Genomic DNA, 16,720 nt, shown 5'->3' with positions numbered 1-16,720 from the left:
TGATACTTTATTGAGAACAAATTAAGTGGAATATTCTGTAAGCTCAAATCATTGTTTTCAGGGCTCCAGGACCAAAAGGGTTTTAAGCTGTATCTTATGTGAAACAAATCAAGATAAGCTGCTTTGTGTATTCTACTTCTGCCCTCTAATCAAGAACAAAACAGTCAGACCTGACTCTAATATACTCACAGTACCCATCTGAAGAGCCAGCAAAATTCACTGCAGCAGACTTGTCGACAAATACTGGTTTAAACTCAGCTAAATCTGTGTGAAGATTTGGATGATTATTTTGCATTCATCTAACCCCTTCCTGTTTTTCATGCAGCAGAGCAATGTGAATAATCAAAGCTAAAATGAGGAGAAAATATTCCCATTAATTTGACTGGGCCTAGAAGTTTGTGCTTGTGCTACTGGTTTCTGACTGCTTCAAAAAAAATACCCTTAAGTGCTGATAGTGGTTTAAGAGTCATGGTGTGTTTTGTAAACCTGCTTTATTATTTTTAAGGAGGAAAATGTACAGTAAAATCAAGTAGTAGCCCAGTCCCTTGTGTGTCTGTCCGTTTCCAGTCTTCTCCTGGGTGAGCCTATGGTGGCTTTTTGTTCTGATCAGAAAATCGCTTCTGAAGCGACTCTCCTGATCATCTCGACTCATTGCACTTTGATTCAAGTCAAAAAGCAGTCTCGGATGTTGCAAACTAAACTCCTTGTTTATGAAACTTAACTGGAGATCATAGCACAGCCACTGGTGGTATCTGCTCCCCGAGACCAGACTGGAGTTAGTCTGAAGTAAATCCCAGAGAGGCAGATGGTGGGGATGTCAGACCCTCAACACAACCTGCCCCCAGTTCACCACGGTACTTGCGGTGTGGAAGGAGCTGTGCTGTGTTGATGCCTCCTGGGTTCTTGCCCAGGCATATGATTCTCCTGGTGAGTTTTAATGACTCGGGTTGTTCTTTGCTGTCTGCTTGGTTGTGATCAGATTTGATGATTAACTTCAGCATTGTATAAAAATGCAACAGGAAACAGTGGAGTGACCTGGAAAGCCTCAAGTAGGATACGGTCATAAGGGAATCAGTTGTATGTTGTTGTACTCCCAATAGAAGAAACTATTAACAAAAGTGTGTGGCAGAAAGGTCATTTCCCTTCAGTCTGTGTGTTCTCTTTAGTGTGGCATGAGCTTTTGATGATACTGGGTATAAAAGTCATGACAAAGTAATTGAATTTGGCAAAGGCTGGTGTTATCCATGAGAAACTTCAGGAAATGACTCTGAAACCTAGAGTTAGTGCAGTTAATGAGAACAGAGTTTCAGAAAATGTGAAAAACTTAAGGGTGTAAAATCTTCCCTATCAGCAATAAGAAAAGCAGGTGAATAGGGGTGGGTTATTGTTCTGTGAAGGTTTCTTTGCTCTTCGAAGCAGCTGGTATTAGATGAATCACAGACCTGGCAGTTCATACCTTCCTTGATATCTAGAAACCTCCATAGACATGTACCTGATCGTGTGAGTGGGCTCAGCAGAAAAAGGACAAGAGTTTAGAGGGGGAAAAAAAAAAGCACTTGTAAGTGCAAGAGTATCCAGGAAATAGCCTGGCAGTGTGGAGAGAGAGCCTGAGCTGTGTCTGCGCTGTGAAGCAGACACCACACTGAACAGGAGGCAGGGCTGCTGGCAGGTAACACCAGTTTCCTACTCAGGCACACGTACCATATGTTATATATGATAGACTGAAATGAGCCCTTGCAGAGAAGATGCGGTGTTACTCTACTCCAGGTGTCATGGCCACCTGCACCCTTGTGTTTCAGAGGCCGCCTTGCTGAAACTGTGGAGTGGAGTGGGAGACTTTATAGGTCTAGAAACTGGCAAACTCTTCTCTCTGAAAGTCAGCATTGGTGTGCTGCTGCCAATGGCTCTGGACTGTGAAATGCCTAAGAATGGAAACTGTTTGCATCTGTATGTGTGAAAGACACAATACTGACCTGTAGCTTGGGCCTGTAGGAGTTTATTTCTACTTGAGTTCTGCTGAATCATCACAAACTGTTTCTTGGGTAGAGGCTGCTGGGCATGTTCCAGTTGTAAGATCTCCAGGGGTGGAACCCGAGCTCCAGAAAAAATACTTCCGTGATTCACCTATCTCTTTTTATAGCACGTCTTATTGCAGCAGTTGGGCTGTACAGTGTGCTCTGCCTCCCTGAAACTGGTGTCACTAATTTGGAAAAGGTACAGTAAGATGGGAGACTTTGCAGAGCTGCAGTTTTGATACCCATATGGAACTCCCCATATTGCTTACTCTAACACTGTTTAATGTGTCAGAAGGCGTCAGTGAAATATTTACCTAGAATGTCACCTTCCGGGCTTGGAAATAGTTGAGCAGATTTTAATAAAACCCATGACCTGTCTGCCTCACACTGTTGCTGTTACTTTTATCTTAGTTTACTTTGGAGCTAGGACATGGGAGAAGCCAAATCCTACCTATTCTGTTGTCTTAGGATCCAGGAAGCTACTAAAAAGTTGAAATAACCAGTGACAAAATCAAGCTTTCTAACCTCTTTGGAAAAGAACTATTAACCAGGGAGAGTATTTTTTCCTTTAAGCTCTATGTTTAAAGCGAACACAGCTCAGAGGCTTGATGCTGTTGGAACAGGCTGTCATATCTGCTGTCTTTGGAGTTGGAAGAGGACTGTTTAGATCACACAGGACTGGTCCAAAGTGAAATCCCATCAGAGAGTGTAGAAGACACAAGGATTGAGGTACCCCTTACACATACCTCCTCTTGTGGCTCTAGTCTACTAGTGAGTGCACAGCAGTGGAATGGCTGGCTTCCTTCCTTGGCCTCTTTTGTACTTTGTCCTTCTGAGGGCATCCTGGGTAAACTGGGCAACGTTCTTTGCACTTTCAGCAGCGTGCTTTGCACTGTGGACTGTTGGCTGTATGTGAGCTAAAAGCCAACTTAAAGCTTGGCAGTGGTGGGACAATTTTCTATGTTGTCCCAATATACTCTCTAACTCCTTTGACTATTTATTTGTATGCAATGTCCTTGAGAAGGCTTGTCCTGAAAAAAATTGAAAACCTGATTGTGGTGTTTGAGGTAAAGCTCTCTTGAGTTTCTAAGACCAGTGTTGTGAAACTCAGCATTTCAGATAAGAATAAAAACATTCAAAGAAGGAGACAGGAACATTAACAAATGTCAGCCATAGGCTGCAGGTGGTGTTTGCAGTCCCTCAGATTTTATGGTATTACTCTATACTTGCTACAAGATTGAGAAAAGAAGATAACCAATTTAAAAACCGAGTGCATTCTGGAAACCCAGGTCCAGCACTGAGGTGTTCAAAACCTCATGTAAGTACTTGGGGGTCATTTTTATAGAGCCATATGCAAATAATTTTTTTTTCTGCCAGTGTGCTGACATCAGTTTCATGCATTGTTTGTTCATTTAATAACAGCCCTTTTTTTTTTTTTTTTTTTTTTTTCCCCCCCCTCCCACCCAGCTTCTTCCCTCCATTTGCATCTGCATTGGAATAGTGGCTGTTTTAATCATTGCAGCAGTTAAACGGACCTCCCACAAACATGGCAGACGAGGACCTTATTTTTCGTATGGAAGGAATTGATAATGCTAGATCAACTACAGCGAACTCTGGAAATTATCTTGATGCTGATAGTGATGATGAAGACAATTATTTTATCTGTCCAATAACTGATGATCCGGTTTCTAACAAGTCTGCTAGTATCAAAGTTGACAATTATTACAGCAACTTAGCAAAAACTGAACAGTACAGTTCAAGCTCTTCTCCTAGAAACTCTTTTAGCTTTAAGGTAAGTATTGGCTCCAGCCTTCAGTGAGGTTTTGGTTTTACTTAGTTGGCATGAGAAATTCTCTGTTTCATCTCTTATAACTAACACTTTTCAATTAAAAAATACATCTGTTTTTTCCAGACCTGCAGTTAATTCCATTAAGCCAGTAGTCTGACACTGCCATTGAATTGCTTACTGTCCCTTTTAGTTCAGTGGGAGATCTGCCTCTACAGAGGCAGCAGATTTCAGGCAAACAATTCACTGCCAGTATGATCAAACCATTAAGAAAGCAATACACTGATCGGGAAATTTAAAAGATGTGTTGTAAACTAAATGAGGTCTGCCAGAAGATTATCTTATTATGGATTTTGCCAAGCAGTTAACAATCCATAATATTTTTATTCGGACAAATAAAATTGTAAATGATAAAATTGTAATGACAGATTTCAGGTTATAGTTCCTTCTTAGGGGAGCTTTTAACATGTTGACACTCGTGCTTGGGCATGAAGTGTCACACTGGCAGTAATGCCTGACAGTGTATTGAAGTGGTATCTGACCTTTTTAAAATGAACGGCGATCACAGCATTGCAGAGAGGTCAGAGGGGCTGTAGTTGGTGCTTCCTTGGCAGTGTGTCCTGTTCCACTCAGCTCCCTTTGCACAGATCAGGCCAGGCAAGGGGAGGCAAACCCACAGGCAGTGGAGCCTCAAGAACACAAGTGACGTGCACTCCATAGATTAGATATTCCAGATGTGCACCATTTGTGGTAAACTGGCATGTCTCTTAGATTTTGTCTAGACTAAGATTTAATGTGTTTTATTAACACATTTCTTGTTATAAATATTAACATATTATTTATTTAATAGATACTCTAAAATCTTGGTTATGCCTAATGCATGTTTTATTCCTGGAGAGATACCAGAGGGTTTATTTCAGTCAGCTAACATTTTAAGTAACACATTAAAAGTGAAACTGTCTTGTCTGCAGTAAGATTTTTATCAAGGCTAGTTAGTAGAAACATTAGAAGGTACATATCTCCTGAGGAAGGTGAAGAGTAAAAGTTTAGTATAGACAAGGGGACAGATTTTAGTGTATGCTATGCTAAGCAAGTTAAGACCTGAAAGAAGCTTAGTCTTCATTTGTGTGTACGTTGTAGCATGTACTGAACACTTGCCTCTGGGTTTGCAGTGTGAGTTCTGAGTCATGTGGCCTGAGATAAAACTGATAAAAGATGTAAGAAATTGCAAGTATTTCCTCCTGCCATGTGCCCATGCTTTGGGCTCCACAATGTCTAGTTTGGCATTTTAGCTTCTGTCACAGCTGAAATATATTGGGTTGAGATATAGAGCAAGTGAGTCTCCACTGCTGCTTAAGCTGCAGAAATGGTGGCTTCTACCACAGGGTGAAGCAGCCAGCCAGGACTGATAACATCTTAAACTGACACAGCCTGGTCTGATCAGACTCTACCTCTCGAACCCCAAAGCTAATAGCTAATAGTGGGCCACTGATAATGAAATGCAGAGACAGATAGAAATGTTAGTAGAACTCTCTGCCTTTAAACAGGACTGAGCAATGTTTAATTAGCTAGTTAATAGGCAAGACTCTTTTAATGCATATTTTCCAATTAAAAAAATTGCCAGCTTACCTTAACAGGTTTGTTCACAGATGTTCTAAGAATGAATTTAAATTAGGAATATAAATTGAAGAGTGTCTTTTAAGTGGAATTTTTTTTTTCTAAATTAACAAAGAGAACAGAGACTCTTTGTCAATCATTTGTCTTATTATATGTATTTTCCTACTTTTATGTTTCTCATGCATCCTTTAGAATGACACACAGCATCGTTCTAAGCACGGCTCTGTGGTTGACCATAGTCGGGTAGGTTAAAAAGAAAATGTGAACACCATATCTAACATACATTAAGGTTTTTTTGGTTCTGTTTTGTTTTTTCCCTATTATGGCCTTTTTTTATTCATTATTTTATTATCTGGGAGAACTGCTTGTTTCAGCCCATAAAAGTCATTAAGTCAAAACTAAAATAGATATCTGTTAAATGAAATAATACCCATCTTCTGTTCTTTACCCTGGAATGTCACTTTAAAAAAAAGTGCATTTCTGTAGTTGTTTCTTCACAGTATTACCTACTGTGGACAAGAATGGAGTGGATGCAAGACACCTACTTAGTCTGTATGGCAGCCGTATGCCTACAGCAGGAGAAAAACTGCACTGCTAGCACCATTTCCATGAAGTCCAACTTCTGTTTGTTTGAAGATTAGAATTCAGGTTTTGTACAAAGCACCTCATAAGATCAAGCACAAGCAATTAATTTATTTAAATCATTACCTAGCATGGGCACAAATCACCTTTTGGAGAGGGGACCCTACTCACGAATGATTTGACATAGATAACTGACCAGGCAGTTCTATGTGTTTCTTTCTCTCCCTGTTTTTTTTCATACATATCCAAGTATGGACGTTCCCAGGTCCATAGAAATGTGTATCATCGCATGATCTGAGGCAACTTCATTTTGTTATGAAACACATAGGAAATCCTTCTCAGCATATCTTTCAAATTTGTTTTATTTAGTGTAGTATTGGGTTCATTTTGTGGTTTTATTGTGAGAAAGGGGAGTATTTAAATTGTTTGCAAGGTATGCAGATTTGCAGCTGAAATAAACATGAACAATGTAAAAGCTCAGCTGCTTCAAAAACTTCCTTGATGTCATTGTTGACACCGATTTATACTGCATTTTTAGAAAAAGTTTTGACTGAGATTTAAATTCCAAAGGAAAAGAACCAGTATTTTGGAAGTTACTGTTTCTGCATACTTGAAATTCAGTAAGAGAGGCAGTAACAAAACCTCAGAGCTCAGTATTTCTTTACTGGCAGGGATGCAAAGTGGCCTTTTCTCGTGCTCACCTTGCAGAAGGCTTTTGGCACATCAAAGGATCATATCTCCAGTTTTCTTGGAACAGTACAATGTAAAAAGAGGGAGATCAAAATGTTGAGAGACAAGCATCCAAATTGGCTGGTACAAAAAGACTGTTTATATTCCAGAAAACTCCTTTGATTTTTTACTCTTGACTTGGTGGAGATTGAAATAGCTACTTGTCTGGAATTGTTATAATAATCCATTTTTACAGCATTCTAATTTCTTCTTTCTTACGCTAAGCACAATTTGGGGGCCTTGGGGTTTACAGAACTTTTTTTCTTCCTCCATACTGCCCTATCACTAATGGACATGTTATGCTTACACTGCCAGCATATGCTGGTAGTTACAAAGTTAAAAATCAGTAAAAAATAATATCATCTAAATGTCATTTATCACTATTTGTAACATGTTAGAGATACTTGCAAATGACAACAGGTTTTGCAAATTGGTATATAGTAGACCAGGTTCTGTCCTCAGTAACTTTATGGCAGTGCATATTGTACTGAAACATGATGCTTTATATTTCTGAACTGTGTTTCATTATACTTGAAGCTCTAAAATGTCAGAGTGATCTTCTGTACCCCTTGGTCCCTGCTCTGAATAGTGCTTTGGGGGGTTGTGTAGTTGCACATCTTTGTAGCGTTGGAATCCGGATGTGCTCTAGAAATGCTGTTGTCGTGAGTTGCTGCTGATTATAAATAACCCGCCAGTTTGTAACTTATTCAGGAAACCTGGAAACATGCTATTGAGAAAGCTAAACACATGCCTGATCCGTGGGCAGAATTTCATCTTGAGGACTTTGAGACGGAACATGCCACTCGTTACAGGTCTGTGGGTCTTTCTGCTTTTAATGCTGACATTAAACAGAATGTGCTGGTTTATGCAAGGGTTCTGTTTGTGTAGTGCAGAATATGTGTAATTAGATGGCTGAAGAACATTCAATAATGCCCAAACTGAGTATGTCTTAACTGAATCTCCCAGGAATATGTAAATACTGTACATCATCAAAAAATAAACTTTTCAGCAAACCAGTGTCACAGTCCTTCTCTCTTTCCCACCTAAGTAGTATCTATGAGTTTCACCATGTGGGCAGGAAACAAGGCTGAAAAGTATTTTCTAGTTGATTTATTAATGCTGTAAATTTAATCTAATAAGGAAATGAATCCCAATAAAAAGGCAGCATACTTAGTTTAAATAGTTTAGAAAAAAAAGCAACATAACACTCTGTGCCTTTCCCAAAATAGCAGTTTCACTGTTGCCTGTCCATGCAGTATTGCTGCATGTGGCTGGAATTTAAATCCTTATAAAGCCCAGAATAGCTCAGCATAGTGTACGTGCTGAAACTGAGTTTGGCCCTTAAACTATTCTCAGTGCTTTAGCACAGGCTTTGCCAAAACGTTTACCCTACTGACATGGGTTTCTGGGTGGAAGGGGTAGGAGTTAGAGGCCAGTTAATTACACTTAGCATCAGTGTTGAGGGAGGCCTCCCTTCCAATCACATAACGCTGTCACGCAATGCTGCTCTTCCCCATAGACTGCATCTGTCCCTGGTCAGCCACACAGTCCTGAAATAGTTTGCATATTTTAAAAAACCAATAAGTGATAATATTGGTTTAGGGCTACTCAAATACCCTATTAAAAAGAGATGGCTCTGACATTCCTATTTCCATCTCTTTTGCCTTCTGCAAACTGGGGTGAACAGAACATACAAGGGGTATATGGAGTGTCTGCATGCATGAAGTACTCGGTGCAGGTCAGGGGAATCAGGCTGGAAACAGTCATGTGTTGGTGACTCAACCACTGTGGTTCTCAGTTTGGCTTTTACTGTGTTGGGAGTTAAGGGGGTGGGGAGAAACCACAGTTGTACTCTTTGTATTATCATAGGGTTGGGCAGAGACTTGCTCCTCCCTTGGTGCAGTGTTTGGCAGTTCTTGGCCCTGCTGCTTTTCACAGCCACAGCTGGTGCTGCATTTTGCTCTCATCCTCCACAGCCCTGCAGCAGATTCCCAGCCAGAACCAGTTTTATGCAAGCTCAGGGTTGGGGGAGACCACCAGTCTAGTGTGTAGGGCTTGGTAAAGTTCTTTCTGCCCCCAGTGTACTGCCTAGGTATCACAGAGGAGATGTAATGTCAAAGCAGATAAAGCCTAATTTGTAGTGTTGTAAAAGTTCAGCTTCTGTAGCGGAATCTGTTCATTGTCAGTAGGATTCAGTGTCTCATCAAAGAACTGTACATATTTCTTGTTTCCCCACCCAAAGTAAGGAGGGCAGTAGTGTGGTTGGAAGACCAGAAGTTTTTGTGTGGGAGTGGCAGCAGCACCTTTTAGCAGTCAGCTAGAGATAAGGAAGGATAGTCCTGGGGCCGGGGGATTTGGGTTCCCTCTGCATTTTTCTAAGAGGCACATCTCCTGATTTTGCAGGTACAATGCAGTTACTGGGGACTGGGTTGAAGATGAAGTCCTCATCAAGATGGCTTCACAAGTAAGATCACACTGTCCTTCATGTTTATTAGCAGCCAAATTAGTCATTTCCTTCCTGTTACTGAATGGTGGCAGCAAGATGTTTTCCTCATATAGAAGTTTTAAAGTCTCAATGTTATTCTTTTCTGCTACCTCTCTTTTTTCTCGGCTCATTCATTATGTTTTGGCGTCCCAAAAGCCTTTTTTCCCCAGCCTTTTTTCCCCAGAGTAGAGTAGAACATGGAGTCAGCCCTTCCCCATCAGCAATATGAGGCATTTGTTCCTTTCCCAATGATCTCCCTCCCATTTCCTGCTGGCCTCATCTCCCTGCCTGGCAATAGTCCTGCTATTTTATGTGCTTCTAAATAATTTCTGCTCATAGGATGAAACCAGACTGAAAGCTACGATTGCTTCACAGTTAAATCATGGGGTTGGTAGTGTGTTGGAGTTGCCCTGCTCTGTGCTGCTGACATAGTATCTGGCATGTGGGGAGGTGATGCTCTGTTTGGCACATCCTGTACGGAAGCCTAAATGCAGAGAGCATGAGGTCTGCAAAGCCATCTTCTCTAGGCAGACACAACACAGCTGACTCCAAACTGGAGAGAATTTAAATAGCTTATTTAAAAGACATATCATGTCTGCTTCATGGGATATTGAAGGGTGAAGGGGAGGGGGGCTTATTTCAAATGTCTTTTCCCCAGATACCTACTTACACTGCCAGTGGTTTTCACTTTTCTTTGAGGAGACAAAAATTGTATAGAGCCTGTTTGAGAACTGCTTTCTGCAGGTTATAAAGGGGGAAGACATGGTTGTGTCTCTTACTGGTTAGAAATTAACTTTGTGGAAATGGCAATGCTGAGTTTTTGTTTTTTCTTTTCCCTAGCCTTTTGGTCGTGGAGCAATGCGAGAGTGCTTCAGAACGTAAGTATCTTCTGGCTTTATCTTTGTTGGCCTCCATGCAGTATTTTCTTCTATGGTGACTGGAATTTCACTTAGGTGTGGTGGAAATTGTGCAAAGTTCAGCTCCCCGTTAGCTCCCTGCTGTGCCTTTCTAAAAGGCATAGCTGAGGGGTTCATTCCTATTTCTGCACTCCAGCTGCAGCACAGGGAGTGGGGTTCAGAAAGCAGAACATTCTCTTAAGGAAGCACAAGCAAGCGTGATGCAGGCGTTCAGTGAGCTTGCTTTGGAAAGCCAAGCCATTGCCTGTACTGGAACTGCAGTGGGATGGGTAATGTGCAGTCATGTCCAGTTCCAGCAAGTATAATCAGCCTATCAATTAGCAATTCATAAATATATGCTATTTCCACCATCTGTTGGAGGCGAAATACTCATAAAAGTACAGAAGCAGCTACTTTCCATGTTCCTAGTGTGCTGAAATATATTTGAATTTGTTATGAGGCTGTAGGTGTCTGCAGCCTAAGGGCCAACTTGAGGCCTATAGTTAGGCAGAGAAAAGGGGAAAGAATAGTAGGATGGTGCAATCTCAACTCAGAAAACCTCCCTCGCTTTAGAAGGTTATCATCCCAGAGTTTACTTCGGATCACGTGTACCAGAATAATCCTGTTCAGAGTAAGGCAGAGCTCGAATACTAAATTACTCTTTTCAGAAGGGTAAAGTGTGGGGGAAGACAGAGGAGGAACTATTCTTTCCTCAGAGAGTGTTAGAAAATATGGTTGCAGGCATGAGCATCTAGCTATTACAAATCAGTTCATGCTAGAAGAGTACCCCACCCTTTCCAGGCTTTGGAAATTAATGTTTCCTGGAAAATGTGCATGTGCGTGTTTAAGGCACTCCCCATCTTTCCAGCTGCACAATCCAGAGAAATTGCATTTCACGTCTGGTTTCACTCTGGAAAGAGAGAAACTCCTGAATGATGAAATGTGATTTTTTTGAACTTGAGGAAAAGGGGGGGAAAGTAACCCCTTAGTCCTCCAGTTTGGCATTGTTTCACTATCAGTTTGTGCTGGTGGCTCTGTTCGTGCAAAGCCAAATAGAGACAGCAGTGAATGAAGCCTAGAAGTAACAAATCTTAACTTGCTGACATTGCTTTTAGCTCTTGTTTCTGAATGACCAAATTCCCCTTTACAGAATATCTTTAGTAGTGCCATAAACAGAAATTTATCTTTGCAGCTTTGCCTTAACCTCATACAAAGAAAATACAACTCGTATGTCAGCTTCCTACTCCTGGATTTTCCGTAACTCTCAGTGGTGCACTGATACTTCCCATCTGGAGCGCTCTCTTTAGATTTTTGCAACTCTGCAAGTCTTTAGTCATTACAGTGAAAGCATTAGCTGCACTTGGCTCAGTGAACTTCACAGAGTGTTGGCTTTGGAAGAGCACATGAGCTGGCTTGTTTTATGCAGAGAAATTTGTTTCTTCAGAGAACTGGAAGGGTTTCAAATTCTGGCCAAAATTCTTATCTCACTTGCTTATTCCTTCTTTCAAAGGCCTATATTATAGTGACTGTCTGCCTATCTCTGCAGGAGGACAGACCATCTGGAGCTGCTTTCCCTTTAGAGAGTCCGTGTACTTCTACCTCTGCACCAAGGCCTTGGGAGGGAGAGAGGAAAGGAAGCAGGGGGAGGGCTGAGACTTTGAGTGCTGCTACTAGCTTCTCAAAATGTACAGTTTGGGAGAACCATTGTTTGTTAGCAGAATATGAGAACTGCTCAGTAGCCAGCTGTGCCTTATTTGGACACCTCTCTTCATACTCCTCCTCCCCCTTCAGACTGCCTTGGCATTGCTGGGGTCTCCAGCAATACCACTGCTGCCACAGTAGAGGGTTTTTATACCCTTTTGCCATCCTCTCTGTTGAATTAAGTTCTTGGAGGGTGCAGGAGGAGAAGTGCTTTCCCCCTTGTGTCCCATATAAATGGATGAGGTTGCTCTAGGAAAGAAGACACTGTCTGCTTTGAAATTCTTGGTAACAGTGTGGGTTTTTTCCTCGTTTGGCTTGAATATTGGCATCTTCTGCAACCACTGGGTACCTGCGTAATCCGTTTGTTGACAGCCAGCAGATTCTCTGTTGTCAAAGTCCTAAAGTCCTCCTTTTTTCTTTTTCCCCCACTCTTGAGAGATCCATGGATTAAAGATTTGCGCATCCACAAAAGTTAAAAGCTGCATCATAAGAAGATCTGTCGTGCAGTTTTCCTTTTGGGGTCATGGGGGATATTAAGTAGACACCCCTGTTTGTTGAGAAGGAAGCAGTTTGTTCTTATCATGAGGAGGGTTTTCTGTTTTCAGTTCATGTTTGAAAGGACACTTCCTGTTAATTACTGCAGAAAATAATTGTTGACATTAGAACAGGGTGTTGAGGTGACACCAACCCTTCATACTCTGGGTTTGAGGGAAGTGGGGAGGGAAAAGAAATGAGAAAGGGAGGAAGTTCAGAGCAGAAGTAGCTGCAGTCAAACCCAAGAGGCATTTTGGCACACGCTAGCTGCCATTCATACAGGATGTTGCTTTTTCCCTTGCTCCCTACCTGTGTTTCACTTTTCAGCTAGTATAGCTGGTAAATGACTGAGGGTAATGCTGATCTCAGGACCTGGCTCTGTCCATGCAGGCAAAGACATGGGGAAGATTGAATTCAAATTCTTGGTTTTCCCTTCATCTGTGATTGATTTCTCTTTCAGGAAAAAGCTGTCCAACTTCTTACACACGCAGAACTGGAAAGGTGCCTATAACTATGTTGCCAAGCAATACATAGAGAGTGTGGGCAGGGATGTGTATTTTGAGGATGTCCGACTTCAGATGGAAGCAAAACTCTGGGGAGAAGAGTACAACCGGCACAAGCCACCAAAACAGGTACATTCAAAGATCTTGCTAAGCGAAAATGCAGTCTCGTTCTCATATTAGATTAGTTTTCAAATTTAGAGGGAATTACTTGTTCACATTCCATTAAATTTAATTGCTTAGATAGACTCTTCTGCCCTACTGTGTTTTCTGTTAAATGATAGCTGATTTTTAATGAAGTAAATGCAGAAATTGCTTTATATTTCCAGAATTAGGGGCTGTGTGTTTGTGAATGTCTTGACTGTTCTCAGCTGTTGACTGAAGACCAAACTAAAATGGTGTTTGTATTGCTCTTTTTGATATTTGCCCAGCTGCTTTTGAGATAACCAAAGATGTCACAGAATTTATTGCCAGCAGAAGTCTCAGCAAGCACTTAACTGTTAGTGTTCCAGGAAGGTAGATGTTTAAATCTTGTACACCTATCTAAACACCTGATTAGCATTGATTTTTAAGAAGAGCTGGAAACCTGAATAACTTTACAAAGCTATTCAAATACAAACTTTTGAGGAGTGGTCAAGAATTTTCCAAAAAATGAAGATACCATGGCTTTGTTTTCTTTGAGTGTTTCAGTGACAATACTGGCACACTGTGTTAAGTGCAAAGCATTAAGATGTATGAAACTCCCAGGTGGGTGGAATGTCAGACTGGGCTCAGGGTATCAAGAGAAGTTCCCACCCTCTGTGCTAGGGATATGCATAAACACACGTAGGATTCAGGCAGAGGTGGTTGTACTGCTTTGCTGGCTGTATTTCTGGTTCTGGGGTCCATGCTAAACATTTTGTACAGCCAACATAGCTTTGTGCTTTTCCATGCTGGTAAGTTGGATAGCTGCTGGTCAAAGCAGGCCATTGTGTCCTGGACAAAAACACCTGCAGCAGCAACCAGTTTGTTAAAAGACAAGAAACTCAAGCGCAAGGATGAAGGACTGCAGCTGTTGTTCACTCCCAGCCAGTAGTTCCTCTTTGTCGAGTGTGTCCGTGGTATGTATCAACGAAGCTGTCAAATCCCTTTCATCTGCAGTAGGTACTGAATGCCTCAGTGTAACTGTGACTTCAAATGGATGGAGGAGGTGGCTTGTAGGAAGAGTGCTGCACACGCACTGTGGTGTCTTGGTTCCTGCTCTTGGCTCTACTACAGACTGTGTGTGACGTGACAAGATGCTTGGGTCAAGAAGTATGCCTCAGTGTGGGGGCCTTATCAATTTAATAGCCAAAACGAGTGCTTCTGAATATGTGGACCATTGTCTCCCACATGAGGGTTAGTTAATATCTACCTGTCTCGCAACAGCAAAGTGAGATATATAATGAAGTGCACAGAGAAGAATCTAGAAATCTAGAAGTTTTAAATGTCATGTGGGGGGGAAAATGTAAGCGAAGTGAGAGTTGTGATGGTTTCTCCTTTAGGAATGTGTCTGGGACAGAGGGAGGAGGTGAGGCAGGATACAGAAATATCTGAATGGTAGAAGTCTTCAGTCCTTCTCTGAAGAGACATTTCTTCAAGTTGTGCAGTAGTTACTGTATGTTTAGCTCTCTGGGTATAGACTCTTTGCAGTGTACTCTTAAGGTACCCACAAAAATAAAATAGAAAGCAAACACTAAGAATTTTTCAGAGGGATTTGTTGCAGAACTGAGCTGTTCTGAAGTGACGGCTTTTAATTTATGGAATTCCTCCAGTAACCTAAGAAGCATGTGACTCTTCCCCCACCCCCTTGTTAAACAGACAGATCTTTGCAATTGTTCAGCTTCTTTCACTGGAAAAGTTTTCACAGCTGGAGGATTCACACACACTTTGATCTGAAGACAGTATTCTGTTAGTCATTGTTTATCTTCTTTCCCTCCCCAGGTGGATATAGTGCAGACCTGTATTATCGAAATGAAGAACAGACCTGGAAAGCCTCTCTTTCATCTGGAACATTACATTGAGGGCAAATACATCAAATACAACTCAAATTCTGGATTTGTGCGAGACGACAACATTCGTCTTACTCCGCAAGTGAGGCTTTGTTTAATGCTTTCCATAGAGTCTGCTGCAGGGAATTTCTTGGCTCTACCAAGAAGTCTTGCATTACTGCCAAGAAAGGAAACTGCAGGCTTTCCAGTACAATGCCAAATTAATTTCTCTTTTTGCAGTATGTCTGCCCCTTATTTGGGGCCCGCTCTTCCAAGCGCTGAGTGCTGCTTTATTGCATTTCAGAGTCTGTTGATTTTAGTTGAGTTGAACATGGTTAATACTCTTTGGAAACATTAAGCTTTTTGACTCTAATTATAATTGCAGGCATTGACATATTTCAAACTCTTATGTACTATCTGCTAAACAGTCTTCTGGTGCCTCATGTAATAAACAAAAGGAGGTGGCAGATACCCAGCTCGTGTAACTAAACACCTAGTCCATTTGCATGTAAGAATCTGGGTTTTTTCAGCTACAACCTCTGAATAGGTGAATCGAGATTCTGTATGGAGATACAAGTACCGATTTCAAGTGATTCTTGGGTCTCATAAAAGAACTTAACAATACTGGTGAAAAATGCGAAGTGATCCATGTAGCAAAGGAGTGTTTTACTGGGGCTTTAGGGTTTTGTTCTTTTAATCTTTTCCCCCTGTTTTTAATGTACTTGTCATGATGCTTAATGTAAGAAGAGGGTTTATGTTCTGGGCTGTCTTTTGTACACTGAATCACTGCTATACTTTCACAGGTTGGGAACAAAATGTTCTGCGAGATTTGCTGCAGTTAAAATGTTTGTCTGTCACCACTAGTCGTTTCCCCCAGGCCTGGCAGTGCTTTTTTGGAGGTCTTCCCAGAAGATTCCTAATGTCTCAACTTTATGCCAGAGAGAAGGGCTTTTTATACCTGATTCTTGAAATGCTGCCTTTAAAGAGTACAAATGTGCATTTTATGATCTGATACACGAATGTAGAGCCAGATCAGCTGTTCAGGGGGACCTCCCAGAGGGCATAGTAGGGGAAGGAGAATTTGTGGAGATGCTCACTTTTTTTCTTTTTTTTTTTTTTTTCCCAAAATGTGGCAAAGCCTTGCCTGTTGACAGAAGGAAGCAGTATCCCAGTGCTGCAGAGCTTGGAGATCCACAGGCACAGCCAGGATGTTTATGCAGAAGTTATTCTGCACTGGCTTCAGAGTGTACTGTTGTTCCCTCTGCCAGGCAGCTCCCCACTTCTTAAGGTGAAGACTGTAGTGGAAGACAGGATCTTCAGAACAGGAAGGAGGAATAAAGCAGTCTCCTCTCCCCTGCGTGTTCCCACTGCTGCTTTTCACCCTTTTAGTCCATCTCTGAGTGGGGTCAGGTTGGAGAAGCAATCTACTACATGCTTTTAGTCCCTCATTGCTTTCATCATGATGTTTATACCAGTTATATTTCACCAATAGAGTTATCAGACTTCTTTGCCCATTTCTTTATAAGAGGTGAATATGTGTTGCTGTTTTCAGTAGATCAAGGGAGAGTTTTCTCAGACATCTTCTATGGTTCTTCCCAGGCCTTTAGCCACTTCACCTTTGAGCGCTCAGGACACCAACTTATTATTGTCGATATCCAGGGAGTTGGAGATCTTTACACGGACCCTCAGATCCATACAGAGAATGGTACAGATTTTGGAGATGGCAACCTAGGTAAAATCAATGATCCTGTTTCACATGCTAATGGGTGCTTATCTTCTCTTCCCAGCTGTCTGCTGAGTGGCTGTTACACGGCTGAGTGAGCAGGCATGTTTCTGAGGGTCTTGCAAACAGCTGGGGAAGTTCTG

General features: G+C 41.5%; 1 protein-coding gene across 9 annotated transcripts in view; it reads left to right on the top strand.

Annotated features, from left to right (window-relative positions):
* The window catches only part of EEF2K (eukaryotic elongation factor 2 kinase), a 35,576-nt gene that overhangs the window by 6,626 nt on the left and 12,230 nt on the right, over window positions 1-16,720 (top strand). For 5 of the 9 annotated variants that reach the window (XM_074885675.1, XM_074885681.1, XM_074885674.1 and 2 more), the window contains exons 2-9: window positions 3,483-3,807; window positions 5,611-5,661; window positions 7,441-7,541; window positions 9,133-9,193; window positions 10,055-10,092; window positions 12,806-12,977; window positions 14,808-14,957; window positions 16,454-16,586. In XM_074885675.1, the coding sequence (XP_074741776.1) occupies window positions 3,562-3,807; window positions 5,611-5,661; window positions 7,441-7,541; window positions 9,133-9,193; window positions 10,055-10,092; window positions 12,806-12,977; window positions 14,808-14,957; window positions 16,454-16,586 (952 nt within the window). In that variant the 5' untranslated portion in view covers window positions 3,483-3,561. Of the gene's footprint in view, window positions 1-556; window positions 2,745-3,312; window positions 3,334-3,482; window positions 3,808-5,610; window positions 5,662-7,440; window positions 7,542-9,132; window positions 9,194-10,054; window positions 10,093-12,805; window positions 12,978-14,807; window positions 14,958-16,453; window positions 16,587-16,720 lie in introns of those variants that run through there. The other 4 variants (XM_074885678.1, XM_074885679.1, XM_074885683.1 and 1 more) reach the window with 4 other exon arrangements.

The sequence above is a fragment of the Strix uralensis genome, chromosome 16, assembly GCF_047716275.1.
Source record: "Strix uralensis isolate ZFMK-TIS-50842 chromosome 16, bStrUra1, whole genome shotgun sequence".
Lineage (NCBI taxonomy): Eukaryota > Metazoa > Chordata > Aves > Strigiformes > Strigidae > Strix > Strix uralensis.
This window is presented reverse-complemented; position numbering and strand designations above follow the sequence as displayed.